This window comes from Drosophila persimilis, unplaced genomic scaffold (assembly GCF_003286085.1).
Source record: "Drosophila persimilis strain 14011-0111.01,24,50 unplaced genomic scaffold, DperRS2 tig00000804-arrow-arrow-pilon, whole genome shotgun sequence".
NCBI lineage: Eukaryota > Metazoa > Arthropoda > Insecta > Diptera > Drosophilidae > Drosophila > Drosophila persimilis.
Genome location: NW_020825356.1, coordinates 160,285 through 181,296, shown reverse-complemented (window position 1 = coordinate 181,296; position 21,012 = coordinate 160,285). Strand labels below are relative to the sequence as shown.

At 45.5% G+C, this 21,012-nt stretch overlaps 2 protein-coding genes across 2 annotated transcripts; both read right to left on the bottom strand.

Moving 5' to 3' along the window:
- Window positions 1–10,732: 10,732 nt before the first annotated feature.
- Window positions 10,733–11,041, bottom strand: LOC113566631. The gene has a single exon (XM_026993139.1). The coding sequence runs from the start codon at window positions 11,039–11,041 to the stop codon at window positions 10,733–10,735; it is 309 nt and encodes a 102-aa protein (XP_026848940.1).
- A 2,597-nt stretch (window positions 11,042–13,638) lies between these two features.
- LOC6597627 lies at window positions 13,639–15,492 on the bottom strand. The gene has a single exon (XM_002022694.2). The coding sequence runs from the start codon at window positions 15,490–15,492 to the stop codon at window positions 13,639–13,641; it is 1,854 nt and encodes a 617-aa protein (XP_002022730.2).
- Window positions 15,493–21,012: the final 5,520 nt, after the last annotated feature.

Genomic DNA, 21,012 nt, shown 5'->3' with positions numbered 1-21,012 from the left:
GGAGGGCTAACTAAACACAAACGGATGTGTAGATATTCCCTTAAAATCCAACAACCCCTCGCCCATTTCTCTCTTCAATATTTTAAAACCCAAACAATTTTTACGGCAAATTCATCTCAAAATACAAAATAGAACCACAAAAAATGGACGGAACAAAATTGAAAAATTCAAAATGAAATGTTTGAGGTTTGCCAAAAATATTTTCAGCATTTCAGTGTGTAAATAGTGGAATATTGTTGCAGTTGCTGTTGGTGCACACACGCTGGGACATTCATCCATATGTGTACGAAAATGTGGGAGAGTGTGCCCAAAACCAGCCCAAATGTCTAAAGTTGTTGCCACTGCCTATCCAGCTCTTGTGCCATTCCCCTCGAAAGGGGGGCGCTACTCTTTATTAAAATGTCAAGTTAAGGGGGCTGGGGATAAGAGCCCCGGAGAAGCCGAAGGTCTCGGCAATAAAACGGATTCTAGCATTTGTCAGCCCAGGCTGATTGTTGCCGTTGTTGTAGCCATTAAACGCAGTCCTCAGAAGGAGAGATGAGGAGGTGAAAGCAAAACAAAAAGCTGGGCTAGCAAAATGGCAACTGAATACGGATTCGTATTGGGAGCACTCCTCTTTGTCTGCCAGTTAAAAACATCTTAAAAGCTACTTTTAACCACAATTATGTAAATATTAACACAAACAAAACATAAGACAAAAGCACAACAGCCCATAAGGAACCTCACACAGATACTCACTCAGACACCCAGAGGAGGCACCGACAAAGATACAGATGCACACGCACCCACATTCAGTGACAGCGACATCTGTGGGTGAATGACAAACTGTGATTCGGCTGACATTAACTGTGACAGCCACACCATCAAGTGGAGATCGTTGGACATAGCATCTATAATAAAGATAAGGATTAAAGTGTTCGACATTATCCAAACGTTTTCGTTATTTATCCAAAAAATAATCAGATTTAACAGTGCTCAAAAGCTAAATTCCTGGAAAGCTAAAAAAGGTACTGAGAAGTTAAATGACAAACAGTGAATGAAGTCACGCTGTGCGACTCACCACTAGAGCCATAGACTGTCATAGGCAGAACAACAGGCAGCTCCAAGTGCGGAGAAGGATGGCCAGGTAGGAAGTAGGGGCCCCAGAAGCAACCAACGGGCAACACACATGAAGCCAGCAAATGTCTAGAGTGTCGACAACAGAACCATTAGCATCTGGATGAGTGCAAATACGCACTCCCGCCCCCACAAGATGGCCTACCCCTGCCCCTACCCCAGGCCGCCACTCGCCCAGTCAGGTGTTCAGTTTAATGTCGAAAGTGTGGGCGTATGTGAGTGTGAGTGATTGTATCTTTGTGTGTGCTCAGTGTGTATAAAGGGAGAGTGTGAGAGAGAGAAGGAGCGGTGCAATACCCAAGACGGAGGCAGACTCCGGCAATGGTAATAAGCAAAGCGGGTCGGGTCAAATGCTGAACAGGCAAACACTGGTGCGGGGTAGCTACGAGAGCATTATTATTGAAAACTGTTAGACTTGACAGAAGGTCACGTTTTGTCAAGCCCAGTCAGTCAGTCAGCCAGTCAGCCAGCCAGTCAGTCAGTCACTCAGTCGGTCATTCATTCATTCATTCTGCCAGAGAGTCAATGAAACGAGCAAAAGAAATGCAAAAATGCACAGACGACAATCCGTTTTCATGGCTGATTTAACAAAGTTTGGGATGCTGGAAATGCCACGACAGAGAGGATGAAGATGAGACCCAGACTGGTGTATGCGGTGGAGGAGGTGGGCGACAAACAAGAAAATGGATTTAAGGACCACAAGGCAAACCTTTTAATACCCTAACCAAAGGATGTCCCAAAGAATAATTATCTTGAGCTAACCAAAGAATTAATACAGGAATGCCGGATATCATCATTTAATGTTATATCAATGAATATCAGAGACTTGCCAAGGAACAGCAAACAGTAATACCCGATGATTATGCAGACATAATAACATTACATTCGTTATATAACATAAGCTGATATCATGAGTCAACGGACTCCGCCAATCTCGAGAAGAGGGCATCCACACAAGCCAGCGTGACATTGATAAAATGCGAAATTGACTAGAGTCTGTATGGAATCGAGTTCATTGATAAAGAATTCAGCTTTCTCTACGGCCAGCCGGCCAGCATATGGAAAACGTAACTCCGTAAAGGAAACGCGGCAAGGAAGCTGCATCTTCTGCTCACTTGTTGCCAAAAGAAGAATGGAAATTATTTCATTGCAAATATATATACGTACACGAGCAGGGTCTGTGAGTGAGCAAAGAGAATCGAAACCAAAATCACATTAAGCCACCCAAAGAATTGAGAATTGAAGGGAGAGAGGTAAGAGAAGTGCAATGGGAAAGGGCAGGAGATGGAAGGGGTTAGGGTAAGCGCTGGCGGATAGCGATAGACAGGATGACGGGGGGGTCTGAATATCTGCCCAGTCCCGGTTCCAACAGCAGATCCAGTCACAGTGGCAGTCACACAAATGCCAATCCAGTCACGGGGTCTAAAAATCAAAAATTTGAATTTCGATCACGTCTTCAATTACGTCGAATCGACGTGCATATAAATCAACTCTGTAACAGGCCACACACACATACACTGTCAGATGCCAGGAGGTGGCGGGTTTGGGTGTAGGGTAGAGCGTTGGACTGGCAGTCAGTCGTCAGTCAGTCAAATGTGGTTTTGTTGCTGTGCCCCTCAGTACACTTGCCTCGTTGTTGCGTTGAGTTTTGTAAATCAAGTGGAAATGCCACACAAAAAAAAAAAAAGATAGGAGAATCGGGAACGGGAACGGGAATGGGAATGGGAATGGGAACAGGGATAGGAACAGGAACAGGCAGGAAGCGGAGCAGAATGATGATGATGATCCACACGATGATGGTTGGTTGGTTGGTTCGTTGGTTGGTTAGAGTTGGGGTTGGAGTTGGGCAAAAGCACAACCAAGTCAGAGTCAAGAGCTGGAGTGCTGATGTGGCACAAGTGTGTGGGTGTGTCTGCGTGCGGGGCACTCATGCAAAGTGCAGTTGACATGCGGAAATTGTAGGTGCGCGGCTCCCGGTCACGCCCACCACAGTAGCTCACCCCACTTCAAGGACGGCATATGTCGGATGTACCGACTGAAACTTAGCTTTAACTGAATTAAAAATTGGCCACAAAATGTTGGCCCCAAAAGTTAGACCACCGAAAAGCTGAAAGGAAATAGTCTCTCAGCAGGGGACAGCCTTTCCGAATTATTTTGGATTAAAAATTTAAATTTCTGGCCAAGACATGCAAGCGGGAGCTTGTTGTTCAATTTCCCCCCATCACGCTGATTATCCGTGACAGCTATCGAATCCCTGCCACGCGCACACACACACACACTCGCAATCCCAAAGAGGAAAAGAGACGGAGATGTACACACTCTCAGCAATGACAACATGTCCTGTTGTTGCTGATGTTTGTCGGGAATTTGATTTGATTTCCACCAGCAACTGCAACAGAATGGGGCACGGAGAATGGGGCATGGCAAAAGGCGTACGGTGGCAACGAAGTTGTCCTCGTCAATGTTGGCACTGCAACCTCCATTTTCATCTATCCCTTAGATCCTGCCGCCCCTCATCCTTCTCCTCCTCCTTATACTCCTCCTGCTGCTTCTACTGCCACTTCTCTGTGAAATATCCTGGCCCTGCCATTCGCTTGAAATTACTGACAACTGCTTCAAGCAGCAGCAAAGTTGGATTTGCATGGCCCCGAGCAAGCAGCCTGTCTCTGTGTAAGTGTCTGTCTCTCTGTGTCTGTGTCTGTGTCTGTGCCTGCGTGCGTATCTACACATGTGTGAGTGTCTGCATCTCTGTGTGTGAGAGCTGTCAGTCATTGGCACAAGTGCACATATCAGGGTGATTCACTCCATTAAGAAAGCACATTTATCTATATCTATTGAAGGTTATGCTGTGCCTGTGGAAAACTACACTGTGAGTTTAATAAATTATATTTAAAATTTCGAAAATTCTTTAAAGTGATTCACCCTATTGTACACACGTAACAAGCCCAACCGAAAAAAAGCAGCCTTGCTACACATGCATTTGTCTGAGGCACAGCCTCATTCCACCTTCCAGCTTCTGCCTTTGATGTCAGCATGGGGCATGGTGGCTGGAGTGGAGTGGAGTGGAGAGAGAGAGCAGACGACTGTGTGACAGCTTTCTTGAGATGCACTTCACGTGCATTTGACTGCTTAAATAAATTTGGCTCATGGTAATAAATTCACTTAAACTCAAACTGCATGGAAGTCTTAGTACTAGTACTAGTACAGTCTTCATCCCCCCTAGCACCACCACATTCACCCACACACCCAGACAACGAGGGGAAAGGGGGAATGCTGTGGAGGTCTTTATAAGACTTTTTGTTTAGACACTCATAAACATAATTGACGTCATAAAAACAGACAGCAGCAGCAGCAGTAGCAGCAGCAACGACAATGACATAATGTCATGTAAATCTGTGCAGAGATTGCATGTACGGCATGCCCCATGACTCTCCATTCCCCCACTCTCAGCAATCTCTGGACTGCCGCTGTGGTAAGTGAAAATCATTAGTTTCAAGTCCACACAAAAGCCAAGGCATTTGTTTTGTTTGAGCTGCTTTAAAATGAAATGCCTCTCATGTTTTATACGGGCCTGCTCTGCCTTTATGCAATATATATGAGTATGTGCATAAATATATATGTATAGATGTAAGTCTATATATAACCACTTTTGTAGCCCCCTGTAGCCGCCACTTCTTTCTCGTGCAAAGCGGCCTGCATTTTTTGTATAAATTCTAACAAATTGTCTACACTTCCGACCAAACTGAGCTCCCCTGTCCCGCCACATACTTGGCCGGAGCCCCCACTATCCAGCCCATCCCTCACCACTCCATTCCATACCATTCCTCTTCCTCCGTATGGCTCCTACTCTGTCTAACCTACGAGTAGTGCCGCTTAGGTCTCCATAAATCAAAAAGTGCTTGGCTACAGTTTTACAGTTTTGTGCAGTTGCTTTGTGTCCTATCTGCCCTACACTGTCCCGTGCCTCGAGCCTCGGGCCCCTGTCCCTGTCCCTGTCCCTGCTCCAGCCACATATTCTGCCCCTCTCCTCATGGCTTCTTTTCTTTATATTTTTTATGAACTCCACACACACGCAGCTGCAGGGGTGGGTCGTAATGGTCCACATGCCTGGCATGCCGCACTTTTGTGCGTCGTCAACTCGCAGTTTAACATATTAAAAGTAAAGTGAAGTGGTCACACTGCCCGAAAAAATTGAACAAAAAGAATATTTAGATAAAAAGCCAACGAAGAGGAGGAAATTGAGAGGAGAAGATGATCGGTAAGAAAAAACTTGCAAAAAACAAATTTAAATTAGGCATGATTTTAAAATACATGTTGATCTTACTCTTTCTATAAATCGGAATTGATCAAGAAAAGTACAGTCGTACACGTTTGCGGGATAAATATAACAAGAACTGGAGCTATAAGTGACCGTAGCTCTCATCTGTTCGTGGGTAAACGATTTCTCTCAATACTAGCACTATTGCATAGATTATTTCCTATTTTTTCCAATAGATACTAGGTGGTAAGCACCCTGCACTCTCGATTCCCCCACCAAAATAGAGAGATGGCAAGCAGTAGGTACGCACATATGTAGAGTCAAATATAATAATGATTTAAAATACAGGAATAAGTTTCTAGAGAATCTCATTAGGAACGAATCAAAAGAATAGTAGTAGAAAAGATCAAATTAAAATCGGTGTGGTGCAGGAAATTATAAAAAATGTAGTTAACCAAATCTAAAAACGAAATATTTCCTGAATTAAGGTGTGCTTCTAAAGATGCAATTATGCATCTTTATTTATGATATGTCCCTAAAAATATTTTACTATAATTGAAGAGGGGAAAAAAAGAAGTGCGTCTAGAGATGCCAAGGAATTTTCATTGATTGTTTTCTTGTTCTTGTACAGTTCTATACTTTCAGTGCATTCCACATCCGCTTAGCCCCTGAGCAGGCATCACGATGAGCAAGGGACGAAAGAGTGAGCTATTCTATTGTCGTTTGCCTGATCCCATTCATTATTCATCATTGGCAAGTTCTCGTGTGGAATGTCCTTTGTGCTGTGATGGCACCCAGTTCCGGAGCTCCGAAGTCCCGAGCATTCCCGCATTTTGCACTTCCTGTTGCACATCCATCCAATAATTAGCGAGGAGACTGTAAAGAGACAGCGAAGAGGGGCTACATAGGCGACCAGAGCCGAGCCAAAGATGGGCTAGAAAACGAGATGCGATGAACGGGTTTTGGCCTCGTTTAAGCTCCTTTTGAAATATAATACCGTTATTTACACATCACTTCATTGAGCGCGCCATTTTTTAAGCAAACAAGCAAGAGGATAGGAGATGGCAGGAGAAAATGCAGCAGAAAAGAGCAGAGAATCTTATCTTCCAGTGAGCGCTCGTCTCAGCTCGTTTATCATGCTCATTAGTCGTTGTCGCGCCCTCGTCGTCGTCGTCATCGTCGTCGGCGTCCTCGCTCTCAATGTCGCTGTCTCTGTGGCTGTTGTCCCTTGCCGGAATTATTGAACAGCATTGAAAACATTTTAAGCGATTCCACAAGTCCTCGAACCTCGAAGCTCGAAACAGCCCGCCGCACTATGTACTTTTGTCGCACTCCCATAGCAACCCGAGTGGCTCTGGCTCTGGCTCTGGTTCTGGCTCTGAAGATGGCTGCCAAGGGGCTGGCATCTCCCTGCGCTGCTGTGAAGATGCTTTTATGCTTATTAATGGCGCCACATGCAATTTATGTTTGGTAGTTAAAATACTGGCGCAAATTAATGGACGTAGTGTGCAATGTCCCCGAGCCGCATCCGCATCCGCCCCTCCAATTCCTTTGAAAGGACACGGCTCTGCCTAATTGCAAATGAAACGAATGTTTTGAGAATAAGCGGATAAAATAATGAGCATCGGGTCCAAAAAAAAGTTGGATTTCCAAAGTATGGTCCATGATTCAAGTATTAGCTTTGTCTTAAAGCTAGAATCCCCCATGCTTAAACAGTATAAGGAATAAGCGAATCCTTGAGTCATCGATCACCAAGCTGTGCTTAGGTTCCCCATGATTCGCAGCCATATCTTACAGCTCTCTCGATTGTGGCGTTTAATTGCTTAAGCCATTTCAGATACACGTAAGCTCTGCTCAAAGCGTTTCAATAGCTGAATTAGCTGGACCATGTGGGTATAGTCGTATCGATGTATGTATAGTATGTGGATAGGTAGCCGAGTGGCTCAAGCCACACACTTACACACACAAAGAAAGAGATATGTATGCCACCTGGTGGCCCACAAGGCAGAGCTTCAAGCAGCCACATTATCCCTATCCCTATCCCTATCGCACTGCCACTGCCAGCTCTCCTCCTTCCACCCCTTCACTATTCCTCCTGTGCGTTGAGTTGCTCCTGCTTCTCGCCGCTGGCACGACGAGCTTCCTAAACTCTCTCTAAACTTTCGCACAAAAGGCCAGCCCTCAATGGGGCCCCCTCTCCTTGCGCTGCCATGCCCCTGTGGAATGCAACTTTTTGACTTTGTGCGCCTTTGCGGCTGTTGTAGCTACGAAAATTTATGGCCAATTCAATAAACGATTTTATTACATGCGCACGTTGTGTTAACAATGTTATTATTATTGGCGCCCGGTTCCGAAAAAGGGTTCCGAACGGCATGGGTATGGCCCCCGGCAATGCAGTGGATCTGGTGGCGCATAAAGCGTAGAGGGCAGGGTATACCGGATAAGGGATAAAGTGTAGTGGGTATCGGATAGCGGGCTATGCTAGTCGGAAACTGGCCGAGTGTGAGCCAATTATTATGAAAATTAATTTATTTTCTATCGGTAATGCGAGTCCAGGACCCAGATGGAGGCCATGGCTTCAGCAGCTACGGCTTCAGTGACTTCAGCAACGTTCTTATCGCAGCCTGGCCAGCAGCCAGGATACCCATTCCACATTCCCAACCCTCTCCCTTGACCAAGTTATCCTCAGGAATTGCAGTCCGGACCCGGTTCTGTCGTGCATTTCCAAATGCTTTTACTTTGTGTATTGCGCAGCGATTGTTGCGGCTGCTGTTGGCCCCACTGTGCGGCTCTATTGTCTGTCAACGCTTTTTGCGCTTTTGTTTGTCCAATATACAAAAGGACAGCGCTAGCACAGAAACAGAGACAGAGAAGGAGACAGAGACGGAGACACCAACACACACACAGATGCTCCTTGGGTGGAGACACCAACACTCAAATGCTCCACGGGTGAATGTGGAACCCTATTTTCTGCCAATGCATTGTCCCTGCCGCTGCTCAGGAGTATGTATGTATGTATGGATGTATGTATATGTATGTGTGAGAGTGCAAATACAAAGAATTCATAGAAGGCACTCATGTGCAACCCAACAAGGCAACAAAAGTCTCATTACTTTTACTTGGCAAATAATGAAGCTAACAACAAGGCACACACACACACACACACACAAACACGCTCACGCGTCACCCACACATGCATACAAGCTCGTATATACATGCGAGTGCGTATCTGTGTGTCAATTTGACAATTGACTTTGGCTTTTTGCAGCCAGTTGGCAAATCGTCACTCGTGCCACCCACACACCCACATATGCACACATACTCGTACATATGTATGTATGATGTCCACTAAAAGCATACAGTTTCACTTTGCGTCAAGAAGAATCAAAGGAAAGAACCTTCTCTCTCGAGTTCGCTTACTTTTCGATATTCCCACTATAGAAATGGATACAAAAAATCCCAATGATGATATTAAAACATACTTTCAATATTTTACGAGGAATTTCTTTGTGTGTCCATTAGCTACAGCCGATTATTTAGCACCATCAATAATTATAATTAGAGAAATTATTACTTTTTGATCATAATCCTCTTGCTTAAGGAAAGACAGCCAGTTTTCCAGTGTTCCGATTCCATATACGAGTATTTACTGCTTTAATCATTTTACTACGGTGTATATTCTTTACGAGTAAGAAGGAATACGATTGAATATATTGGGCCCAAGAATTGTATCACTGTAAATAAATCTATATGAATAAAAACTCGAAATTCTATTCTCAAGCTTGAATTCTATAGTAACTACACCCAGAAAAATAAAACTCCGAAATTTCAATATTTTCACTAAGATTTAAATATTTATAACATTCATTTGCAGCCGAGAGATAAAATTTAAATGTTTGCACTTACATTTTGAAAGTAATACAAAAATATTTCTGATATATATACATATTTCATTTTGAAATTGAATAAATTTCAAATTGAAATTAGATAGTTTCATATATAAATGTTCCTACAAATTTAATATATAATATGTATTTATTTAAAAAACTTTTTAGTATATTTATTTTTAAATCAAAGTAAATTCAGTTTAATTAAACCATGTTTGCATTTAAAAGCCGAATATTCATTTAAAATTTGCGTGCTTTTTATTGAGCCATTTTTCTCAGTGTATCTCTATCAAACTTAGATAGCCACAGTCCATGGCCACCTTATATGTATCTATGAGGAAACAGACCACGCCAAGGAATCTATGACCGCCATTCCAACTAAAGATCTTCGCTGACAACACTACAGCCACCCCAAGGGGTCGCCCTGGAAGGGCTTAGCCTCTTCCTGCTTCAACCACTTTGATGAATGAGGTTGAATGAGTAAACTTACTAGTAATAGCTACACGAGACATATGCACAATCATTTTGCCCAATCATGCGGGCACTCAGTTTAATTGATTTTAAAGTTTCAGCAAAAGTTCTGCTAGTTCCCGTGAGGGTGAGGGCGTACGAAATGGATAGCAAGGAAAAACAATGCCCCCGACATTCGTACATTCATACATACATACATACATATGTAGGTACATACGTATATGCTCATGCGTATGCAGCGAACAGATGTGTAACAGGTTGACCCAGCCGGGCAACCATTCCACCATCATCAACGCATCCATCCCACGGAACAGAAATAAAAAAGAGAAGAACAGCTTTGAAAGGCGAAGCTTTCAATACCCTTTTAAAACCCTTCTTTCTATATATCACCTATATAATTTGTTGATCCTTCCGACTTGCATACTGCCTGAACAGGAAGCACAGAAAGAAGGAAAACTTAATTACAGATTGTGATAAACAATGTATTGTACTTGGTATCACTTGGAGAATTCTGGTCAAAATAATCATACCATCATCGGTAAGAGTATACAAGCGAAACCTACCAGAAACCAAAAAAAAATTAAAACAAGACAACGCGTCGTAAAGCTCTTGAAACTTTGGCGCAGGAGGAGCCTGAGGGACCCATGTTCAGGGTCAGGTTTCGTTCGGTCAGGCGGCTTTCGAGTGTTTTCCACCTGAGCACAAACTTAAGTGGTCAAACTTGATTAAAACCGCACACGCAGGCGGCGAGGGGTAACGCTTCAGCAGAGATGGCCATGGGCAGGAAGATGGGAGGTGCTCAGACGTCCAAGCCATGCCCTGATCGGGGGCAAAAGTTTTTGATGCTGCCAAGGACACAGGACAGGGATTAAGTTGCGGTTGTGCAGCAGCCATCGACCAAAGGACTTGAGTTTGAGTTCATGTTTCTTTTTTCGGCCTCCCTTCCACTGGCCGCAGAATCATTTATTTATCATACATCATTTTGCAAAGGAATGTTTATTCACCAAGTCTCAGCTCTATTCAGTTGCTGCTGCTGATGCTGCTGCTGTTGCAGCTCTCCCTCGAATGGCAAGTCCAGGGCGTACTCCTGTTGCTGCCTCAGCAGCAGAGCCTGATGGATCCCAGGATAGTCCACGAAGTCGGGGGCATACCTTCCGACTGGGTGTTGGTCCTCGGATAGGAAGGCGAGTCCTGCATCATCTAGTTCGTAATCCCCAGGTGGCGGCAGGTAGGCATTAAATGGTACCTGAGTGGCCAGACATGCAGCGACCATCAGGATTGGAGCCAACAATTGCTGCAACATCATCATTGTTATGTTGCAAGGCATTAACTGTGCTGCCAGCTCTCGCAAAAGCAGCTTTTATTGGCAAGATTGCAAGGCCAAGTTTAGCACTTATTGAGATTCTATTAGGCTCTGCTCGAAAATTGCTGTATATGTATGATGAATCTTGCATATATGTATATTTTTATAATTAAAGTTCCCAACTCGCTTTGACTTCGCTCTGCAAAACCTTGGCTTCATATCCATATTTTGTCAAATAAAATTCATGCGGCTCTTCATGGCTTACTATTTACCGTTGACTTAGCGTCAATTTATGCCGATCCTGATCTTGAGACAAGAAAACCAATGCGCTAGACTCCTGATGTATCTGGCATTAATTTCAATGGCCAATTCGGCTCTGCACAACCTTGTTCTGAGATTCATATGCCGTAGATTGTTCTTTATTAGAAATTCTTAATTTATTCCATTGCTGATCATCATTTATATTTGAAGTATGCACTACTAAATCCAATACCGTATCTCTTCATTAAGCATCAAATACGAAAATCCAACTAATTCCATATTTAGCCTCCAGGGAACACAAATCGCATACCCTACAGAACCTTGGTCTTAAGACCATCACGTAATTAATTCTGTGTCTGATCTTCAGAGGAGACAAACCGAACCTAATGGCTGATGTATAGCCTTTGCATAAATTTCCCACTATTGCGAGTGTCGCAGTAATACTGGTTTCAGTCTGCTCTTATACCGCAACGACTGCCACGGCGACTAAAACAACGACGATGACGATGAAGACGACGACGACGAGGACAAGGCGCCCAACCAGACGGCTGCCGAGTGCCAGCGCATGCGCTCCGGGCAGCGGGCTGTCTGACGAATTACAGCGTTTCCCGCCAAAGACCAGGCAACGCGGGCATCAGGCCATCCGTGCATCTGGCGCACGGCCTTTGTTTACCTTTGTTATCAGCTCTTATCAGCCGCACGGGTTGTAGGCCTGGTCGGCATGTCCCGCAGGGCCGGGGGGCGTTCTGGCGGCGTCAAGTGTCTGCCCATTGGCTGGATGTCAGATTGGGGCAGGGACAGGTACATCGCCACTGACGGGGGCAGGGAGAATCGAACGCTCTTCAGAGGGCAATTCAATGTAATTAATATGGCCGAATGCAAATCTCTTCATTAGCACAAAAACTTTTGCTTAGTAGACGACAGACAGCAGCCAGAAAGACAACTGGACGACAACTACGTTTACAAGTCTGGTATGGCTTAAAAGGCATAATTAAGAGTTAGAACAACGACAATGTAGATGTAGACGACGATGACGATGCTGTTGATGAGGCTAACTGGTAACCAGTAAATGTTGAACAACCAAACAGGAACTCAACGTGGGTTCGTTCAACGAAGGCGTGATACCCTCTCATTATACTAGACGGGGCAGCAGCAGGGAGCTGATGAATCCCGGGTCTCTCCATTGGATCAATCACCGAATGCACGACACTCAGACCAATTTGCAGCGTATCTTTAGAAAGCCAATGTGGACAATTCTAACACTAGGTTTTTCGACTGTCTTCCTTTCCACGAGTAAGAGGAAGAGTGTTCTCCGACCGGCTATGCACCGGTGGGGGCACTGGTACGGGTCTACCTAACGACACACATCATACATTGAATGCTACATGCTGGCAACATTTGTTGCTTGCAGCAGTTTTGGGTGGGGCACACCGAGAATGCTCCTCGGCCATGGCTCCACTCCTTTAACCACTCTTCTGCTGTGGCCCGCAACACTTCCGGCATTTAGGCAAACAAAATATGTAGCAACAAGGGGCATAGCTGCAACAAGCTGGAGCGCATTTGTGTCCCATTTGTGGGGACCTGCCACATGTGTAGGCGGAAAATGCGGCCATGTAGGCTAATGAGTTCGTTCTACGAATATGTCGGACGTGTCTTGTTTTTCTCCATCTTTTTATTTCCCGGTAACCCTGCCACCCAGTAACCCTTCTCGTTCTCCTGATGTTGTCCCGGTCTTGTTGCTCTTTCTGACGGCTAACGAGGGCCTTCCATTGTCTTCTGGTGGCACAACCAGCACACGGCCCATACAGACAAAATGCCTGCGGCGGTGTCACAACCTGATGGCAGATGGCGAAAGCTAACTGGAATTCGGTGATGGGTTCGGGCTCTGCTTGGTTTCCCATCATCATGATGATAATGAGCATGTCGGTGACTTGGTCAAAAGTCAATGGGCTGACGGGATGGGGGCAAGGTAAGCCAGACCAAAGCAATCCAACTTCCCAACTTTAAACATTCAGCTACATACGAGTATGGGAGTACTTGTCCAACCAACTCAAGCTCAAGACCCAAGTTCTATTGATCCTTAAAAAACGTAAAGCCGGACGGACAAAAGCGCTTCTTAGACCAATCCAATCCGATCCGAGCCTATTCTAGTTGAAGTCCTCAACTTTATTGAACATTCAAAAGGATTTTAGCATGTTAAACATCCTATCCAAAAGTTTAAAGATACAATACATCGACCCGATGGAAACCGTTCCCAAATTCACCCACCCTCAAACCATATCCAAGCAAACATGTATTAAACATGAAACAATGAGAAAAGGACACAAAGTATGAGCCTGGTTCTAGACCAGGTATCGCCTCAGCCAGGCCACGCGCACACTGAGTAGCTCCACGAGAAAGGCCAGGACAGCGGCAGTCAGGAGAATCGTGGCGATGAAGTAAAGGCCGCAGAAGACCTCCAACGGGAGCGGAGAGATCTCGTGGGGTTCCGTTGGTGGCACCCGGTACTGGGGCCGATCAAAGTCGTGGACGATGTAGCCGATAATTCCAGAGGACTGCAGCTGCTTGAGCTTCCGATCGAAGCCAAACTTTAGGAGGGAGTGAACGTGCAGATACATGACGAGCTGGTAGAGGAAGATGTGCTCCCGGACATGGGTCAGATGACTGGTTTGCCAGTTTATCCTATTGTTATAGCCAATGTTCGCGATCAGGGCGGTGGTGGTCAAGCGTTCGTCCTCGCCATCCCTCTGAATGCGGTCGAAGCGGTCCTGAGTGCTTTCCGTGAAGAGAACGGTCAGGTTGTGCGGATAGTAGTCGTAGTACTCCTGGCTGATCAGCGTGTAGTTCTCGGCAATCAGCTGGGATATTTTGCTGGGCAAGGGCGGGTTGTACGGCGAGCGGAACGAGTCATACAACTTGCCCTGGTAGACGACCCTTAGCACCAGCACCAGGAACAGCCAGAGGGAGTACAACATCCGCTGCCTACTGGTCGTAGGCAGCTGGAACGTCTCCAGTGGATTTCCCAGCAGGGTGGTGAGCACGAGCAGTGACTGGACAGCAATATCGGCGCCATTTCGGCGCCTACGCTTCAGCCAAAAAACAAACACAACGAGGCTGCAGCTTACGACCAGAGCCAGCCAGACAGTCGAGGAGAAAGGCACCAGCAGCTGTGCTACGGCCCCTATCTGGGATTTTATATTCACCACAAACACGAGAGAGCTCTGGTGGTAGGATACGGTCGTAGTGAACTGACTTCTGTTCGCGTGTGAGCCACTCATCGCTCCGATCAGCACCGAGGAGGTGCCGTTATTTAGCTGGTCGAAGCAGCTGCTGCAGCTCCCGTTGCAGGTCCGTTGCTTTTTACACGGCGGCATGAGCTTGATGCTGAAATTGAAGACCTTGGACAGGACCTTGATAATCTCACCATCGATACCGGTTAACCGCCACACCTCTTTCCGCTCCTCGGGGTCATCCATGTCACCCAAGAAGTGGACGAAAGGCGGAACCGGATACCAACTGACGCTGACCGGGCATCCGCCGAGGCTGCCTAGGACCCGGTCGAAGATTCGGCCCGTCGTGTGACGAAACGATCCATTTTCGAATCGGTTGAGCAGGTCCAAGCTCAGGGTGAGCTTGCAATCCCTGCTGTAGAGTCGAAAGCCATATGTGACCACCACTCCGTCGTTCCGCTGGGTCAGAATGATGGCATTCATCGTGTGAAACCGCTTCACACAGGTTAAAAATATGTCCCGCATCGCCTCCAGTCTCTCCGCCTTTCTGCCGAGGCGCCGCGTCAGCACAATTAGGAAGTTGAACTCCTGCCTCTGTGGCGCTTTTGTAAAATGAACTCTGAGCGATCGAAACGCCTCCGCCGAGTTGACCAGGATGAGGACATAGGACGCTGGTAGCATGCTGGGGGTCTCCTGGTTCAGCCGCAGCGCCATCGAGGTGCCCGTCCGCCGCAGGATCGAGGTGAGCAGCTCCTGCTGCCGGTGGTCTCGATGGACGTGGCCATGGTCATGGTCCTCTGCAATCAGCTCAATCACCCCCAATGTGCTTTGGGTGGAACTCACTTGCTTCTCCAGTATGTCCATAGCAGCCGCCGACAATGGTGTCATCTGGTATAATTGCACCGGACGCAGAGCGGCCAAAGCCACCACAGGGAGGCCCACTAGGAGCCACAGATGCGACGACATTCGTACCTTGTTGCTCGTTCCGCAACAACTGACGTTCCTCCAGCTCCAGAGCTCTGTTGCAGTCAAATTTTCCTAATGGCAGTCGCTTGTCTTTAGATCTGGATAAGCTGTACTTTATTATTGCACTATGGTGAATTGGAAGATCCATATCGAGCGGGCCAATGCCGCTCGTTTGAGATACATGCTTATCTTAGCTGGACATCCTATTAGGTTAATGTTCCAATGTATGTACATATGTATGTATATTCGATACATATATATCGATAGCAACATACCTATATATCGTTTTAGTAGCAACAGAAATTGATTAAATTAAAGAGAATTCAAAGTCGAAAGAATATATAAAAAACGTTCAATACTTATTTTTCTCTTTCTTCCCCTTCTTCATTGTCATATATTTTTAAATGTTTTGTGGATTTTGTTTCTACAAAATATCGATAGTGCTATCGATTTTTTTCCAGCTCAATGTGCAGCATTTTTAAGAGTCGAACAAATTAATGCGTGAATTCGTGGCACATGTGCAAAATAAAGCGAAGAGGCTATTGAAATGGCTAGTGAAACTCGAGCTAGAAGGCAAGTATAGAAGAATCCCAAACGTGCGGGGACTTTACAAGGTTTATCGCAGAAATTGTGTTCTTATCAGTCCACAAAATTTGCACACAAGGTACAGAGTAGCCACGGCTAAAAAAAAGTGCACAAGTTTTTACTTACTTTCTTTAATTTTCTTTCTGCGGTCGAATGGCAACTTCTTGGACGAAATGTATGATACATGCGAGTCTTCCCACTGCACATTGCGCTGGACAACCGATATATTGGCGTAAAATTGAAAAATTAGGTTAGAGAAATCTCCCTTACGTATCTCGTATGCACAATGCTTGGTTTTTATGGACAAAATCTTATCGCCAACATAGAATGTCGCGCCAATTCAGGCGGAAGAAAATTACAATTCTATGACCTGGAGTAAGTAGCAGTTGTCGTTGGCGAATCCGTACTCTTATTTTATAACTTCCACTGCAGGTCCTTAAAGGAAGCACACAGTAAACTAGAAAAACGTCTCCAATTACTGCTGTTGAGGCCTATTGTAAAGGTATCTGATCCAGTTAACATCCATGCAAAATGTAAACAGTAATTAAAGGACTGTATCAAGCATACGCTCGTGGCGTATGTGTTATGTTTCAACCGAAATAAAATTACAATTCTATGACCTGGAGTAAGTAGGACTTGTTGTTAGCGAATCCGTACTCTTATTCTATAACTTCCACTGCAGGTCCTTAAAGGAAGCACACAGAAAACTAGAAAAACGTCTCCAATTACTGCTGTTGAGGCCTATTGTAAAGGTATCTGATCCAGTTAACATCCATGCAAAATGTAAACAGTAGGTAATTAAAGGACTGCATTAAGCATACGCTCGAGGCGTATGTGTTATGTTTCAACCGGAAGAAAATTACAATTCTATGACCTGGAGTAAGTAGCACTTGTCGTTGGCGAATCCGTACTCTTATTTTCTAATTTCCACTGCAGGTCCTTAAAGGAAGCACACAGAAAACTAGAAAAACGTCTCCAATTTCTGCTGTTAAGGACTATTGTAAAGGTATCTGATCCAGTTAACATCCATGCCAAATGTATACAGTAGGTTATTAAAGGCCTGTATCAAGCACACGCTCGTTGCGAATGGAAATGATAAAGAAGAAAAGAAATCGTTCACGAGCTAAAAAAGTAAGGTGTTATGTTTCATATTTAAACTATTTGTATTCTTTTTTCTTTTCGTTTTCTCTATGAAAATGGTGCTGAGGCTTCCTGGACTAATCGAAGTATAGACGTTTGTGCCCATTTTATGTACTAACAAGAGATGATCGTTCTTCGATACGTCAGAGTCGTAAGTGATAAAAATTCGTATAGGAATTGCTTGATTTTAAAAAACTATCTTTAACACAGTTCAATTCCTTCGAATGGGAACCAAATTCCACGAGACTTTGCTTTCAATAAGCCCTCATCCGATTATCCAGTCCGTCTATTTTCTCAACTTAAGAAGGATTGCATGAGAAGCAGCTTTCCCCGCATGGATCAGTATCCGTTCATGCTCGCACACTGCGTATCCCTCACCGAACAGGCTCAACAGCAATCAAGCTGAGCATTCTTCTAGTGGTATTCATCAGGAAAGTGGCCGCAATCCAAGAGATTGTAAACTGCACTACAAGTGCAAACCAAAAGCCAATCCAACTTTTTTGCCACAATCCCTTCCCGTTCCCCCATGGGGAAAGTAGTGTAATGGGAGATACCATGGCCCAGTGTGTTGCCCGTTTTTGTTTATCTTTGCGGAGAGTCGCTCACTGGAGATGGGAGTCGAGGGTCCGGGCAGTGACTGGCGGACTGAAAATGCAAAGCAAATGCGGCATATATGTGTATCTGTGGCTGTTAGTCCAAGCGAGAGACAGACGGATGGGGATAGGGAATGTCAGCAGGACAGCAGCAGTAGGGTGTAGGTGCGGGAGCCGGAGTGGCAACGTGCATCCAGAGTACCCCCCATCTGCCGCGCATAAAAATTAAAAATTTCATTAAATTCACAAAAATGCTTGAAGTGGAAAAATGTAATATCCTTTGGGCACAAAGGATGTGCATATAAATGCAAATGCGGTGCTGTTAAAAACGAAGCGATAGGTCCGAGCCCCAGTTCTGCCATACCCCACACCCAGTCCTCCTCCGACAGCATGCATGAATGCACATTGTGCTCGTAGGCGAGAGCGAGAGCGAGAGCGAGAGACACTACATGTACTTATGTTCATACATATATGTATGTTCGTATTCCGCTGGCTTATCTCGGTCTCCCTCCCACTGGCCCTGCTCCGTGCTGCGGCCCTGCCAACCTTGTTTGCAATTAGCGAGTGACTAGCATTCGCATAGTGCAGAGTGGGCAGCCGCAGCCCTAAACGATAAAAGAGGACCACATTGTTGACTAAAGAAAACTCCGGAAATTCTTATGAGTTAGTTCTTAGTCTTCAGCTATGCAGATTTTCTTTTGTATCTTGCTAAAATCTATTGTACCTATTCTTTCATTTTGTTCCTTTACAGTAATGAAGGATCAACGATTGCGAGAAAGCAGCTTTATTCTTTACAGTAGCAATGGAAAAGATATCGATACAAACTCAACGCACCTCTGGCATCGTTCCAAATGACTTAAACCAGAAACAGATGTGCAAGCCAATAGGCTCGTCCTGGTTCATGAAGATAACTTGCCTCCGCTACAGTGGCAACTGGTTCAGATCGTTCCTATGATCACTGGCCACGATAGTCAAATCCGAGTGGTAGATTTCAAAACAGCGAAAGGAGTTTTTCTTCACGTGGTCCACAAGGTTGCCCCTAAATCAGGTGAATATATGCTTTGAAATCGAAGCTCCTTCGAAGAAGTTGTATAAGCACCCATTAATGGAAGAATTTTTATGTACATGTATTCGTACCGCATTTGTCCTCGAGTCAAATTGCCCAAGACGCTGGTATGCCGTGAGTCGGTAAAGTTTCTACCACCGTTCTCGGCCACTTGCTTACTAAGACGTCATCGGATTGGGACAATCCACTCGATGCGGGGACTGGGGAGCAGCCGAAAACATATGCCGAGCGAGCGACAAAAGTTCGAAAATTAAAAGTTTCCGCTGCGGCTCTGCCAGAAAGTATGGAAAAGTCGCAGACCCAGATGGAGAGCTGGAGGAGAAGCGGGATATGGATACGGATACAGAGAAGCGACTGCGGCAAACGAACTGCAAATGTGCAGGCGTATTCGTGTGTGGAAAACCGTAATTATGACGCTTGTTAGCAGCTACCCCTTGGATATGGGAATCATTGGGCTGGGTTAGCGGCAGCGAGGGATTGGACAGGATCGAAAAGGACTCAGGAGTTCCCCTCACATTGTCCGCTGCTTCATTAATCAGCTCCCTTTCATCCATACTCTCATAATGAGAGCGAGTGGGAGAGGGATCGGGAATTCCCCTATATTGACCGCCGATTTATTCCTCTGTTTCATGCTCTTCTTCATATATGTATCTGGCATATTCCAACACTGGGATAAAATTTCGTTAGAAAATTAGTTGTTAAATGTCAACCTAATGATGTTCCCTGAATGAATTGAAGACAATTCGCTTTCAGAACGAAAGGGCCTGGCCGGAAATTCACTTTCCAGCTTTGACCGTGGCTTGGTCGGATTCAACAGAATTTGTTACCAAACGGCAATCCACACGGTAGATCCAATTATATTGCCACTGGCGGCAAACAGCACCAATGGTACGGCGCACTTCTTCTGCCTCTGCCTCTGCCTGTGCCCCTAGCCACTCGCTTTCGCCCCATCCGATTCTTAAGTTATGCTAAAGTTCAAGCTTTGTCTGCGCATAAATTAACAAGTGGCTGCGCAATGGGCCAGTGCTCCGACGAGCAGATTCCCATTGCAGAGTCTTGAGTCGGTTTGTTTAAAGATCAAAAGGGAAAGCGGGTCTGTGAAGTTTAGCGACCAATACAAGGTTTTTTTTTTCCAATTATATTGGACCTGGCCATGGGTTTACGTACCGATCAAGAGTATAGCTTATGGAATCGAGAGCGAGCGCTTGCTGCACACACCCTGTACGCCACGTGAGCGGGGTATAACAATGACAAGGATATGACCGGACCAGGACGGGGACCAGCAGATGTACGGATGAACAGACGCAAATCGTGTAACCCAAGCAGGCAACAAGTTGCAACTTAACGTTGCCCGCATCTTGCCTCGGACCACCTTGCCACTGCCCCCCCAATTTGGCATTCGAAACATGAGCACCCAGCTGCCCCCCCCTCTCTGCTCTCTGTTCACTGTGAGTATGTGAGCTGAGAAAATTCTACAAATTCAGCGAAAAGTATTTTTCCACCTTTAAAACGGAAGGGCCAGAGGGTCGCAGGCAGGCATGGAGTCGGAGCCGGAGCCGGAGCAGGAGCAGGAGCAGGAGCCGGAGCCGAAGGTGAGGCTGGAAAAAAGAGAGAAATGATTTATGAATGTAAAAAGTTTTCGGACCAACTTTGTACGGCCGCACTCCTGTTGTTGTTGGCTCGGGGGACATGGGGATATGGCATCCTCATGTTACGCACACACACAGACACACATGACTGGCGGATGGGGGGACAGACGGGGCCGTACGCTTAATGGAATTATAAAAATGTTAACTTCAGCAGAAATTCAAACAGCACACGCCCCCTCCCCCTCCCCCACCCCAGTCCACCCCCAGCACAGCTCTATTCCCGACATGTGTGGGCGTGTGGGCCTTTAACCTTTCCTTTTTCTACGAGTAGATGTATGTGTGCATTCGGTTATAATTTTGTTTAACATTTGAAGTGGCTTTGTTTGTGCACTTAACAACAAAAAATTTCACCGCAAACGATGGAAAATATTTGGTTAGCCCCAAACAAACCTCACAATCTCCCCCCCCCCCCTCTCATTGGGTCGGATCTCGAACTATGGGATGATTCGGGTGTAGCTCCTACTATTGATTCGATTCGCTGCCTCTT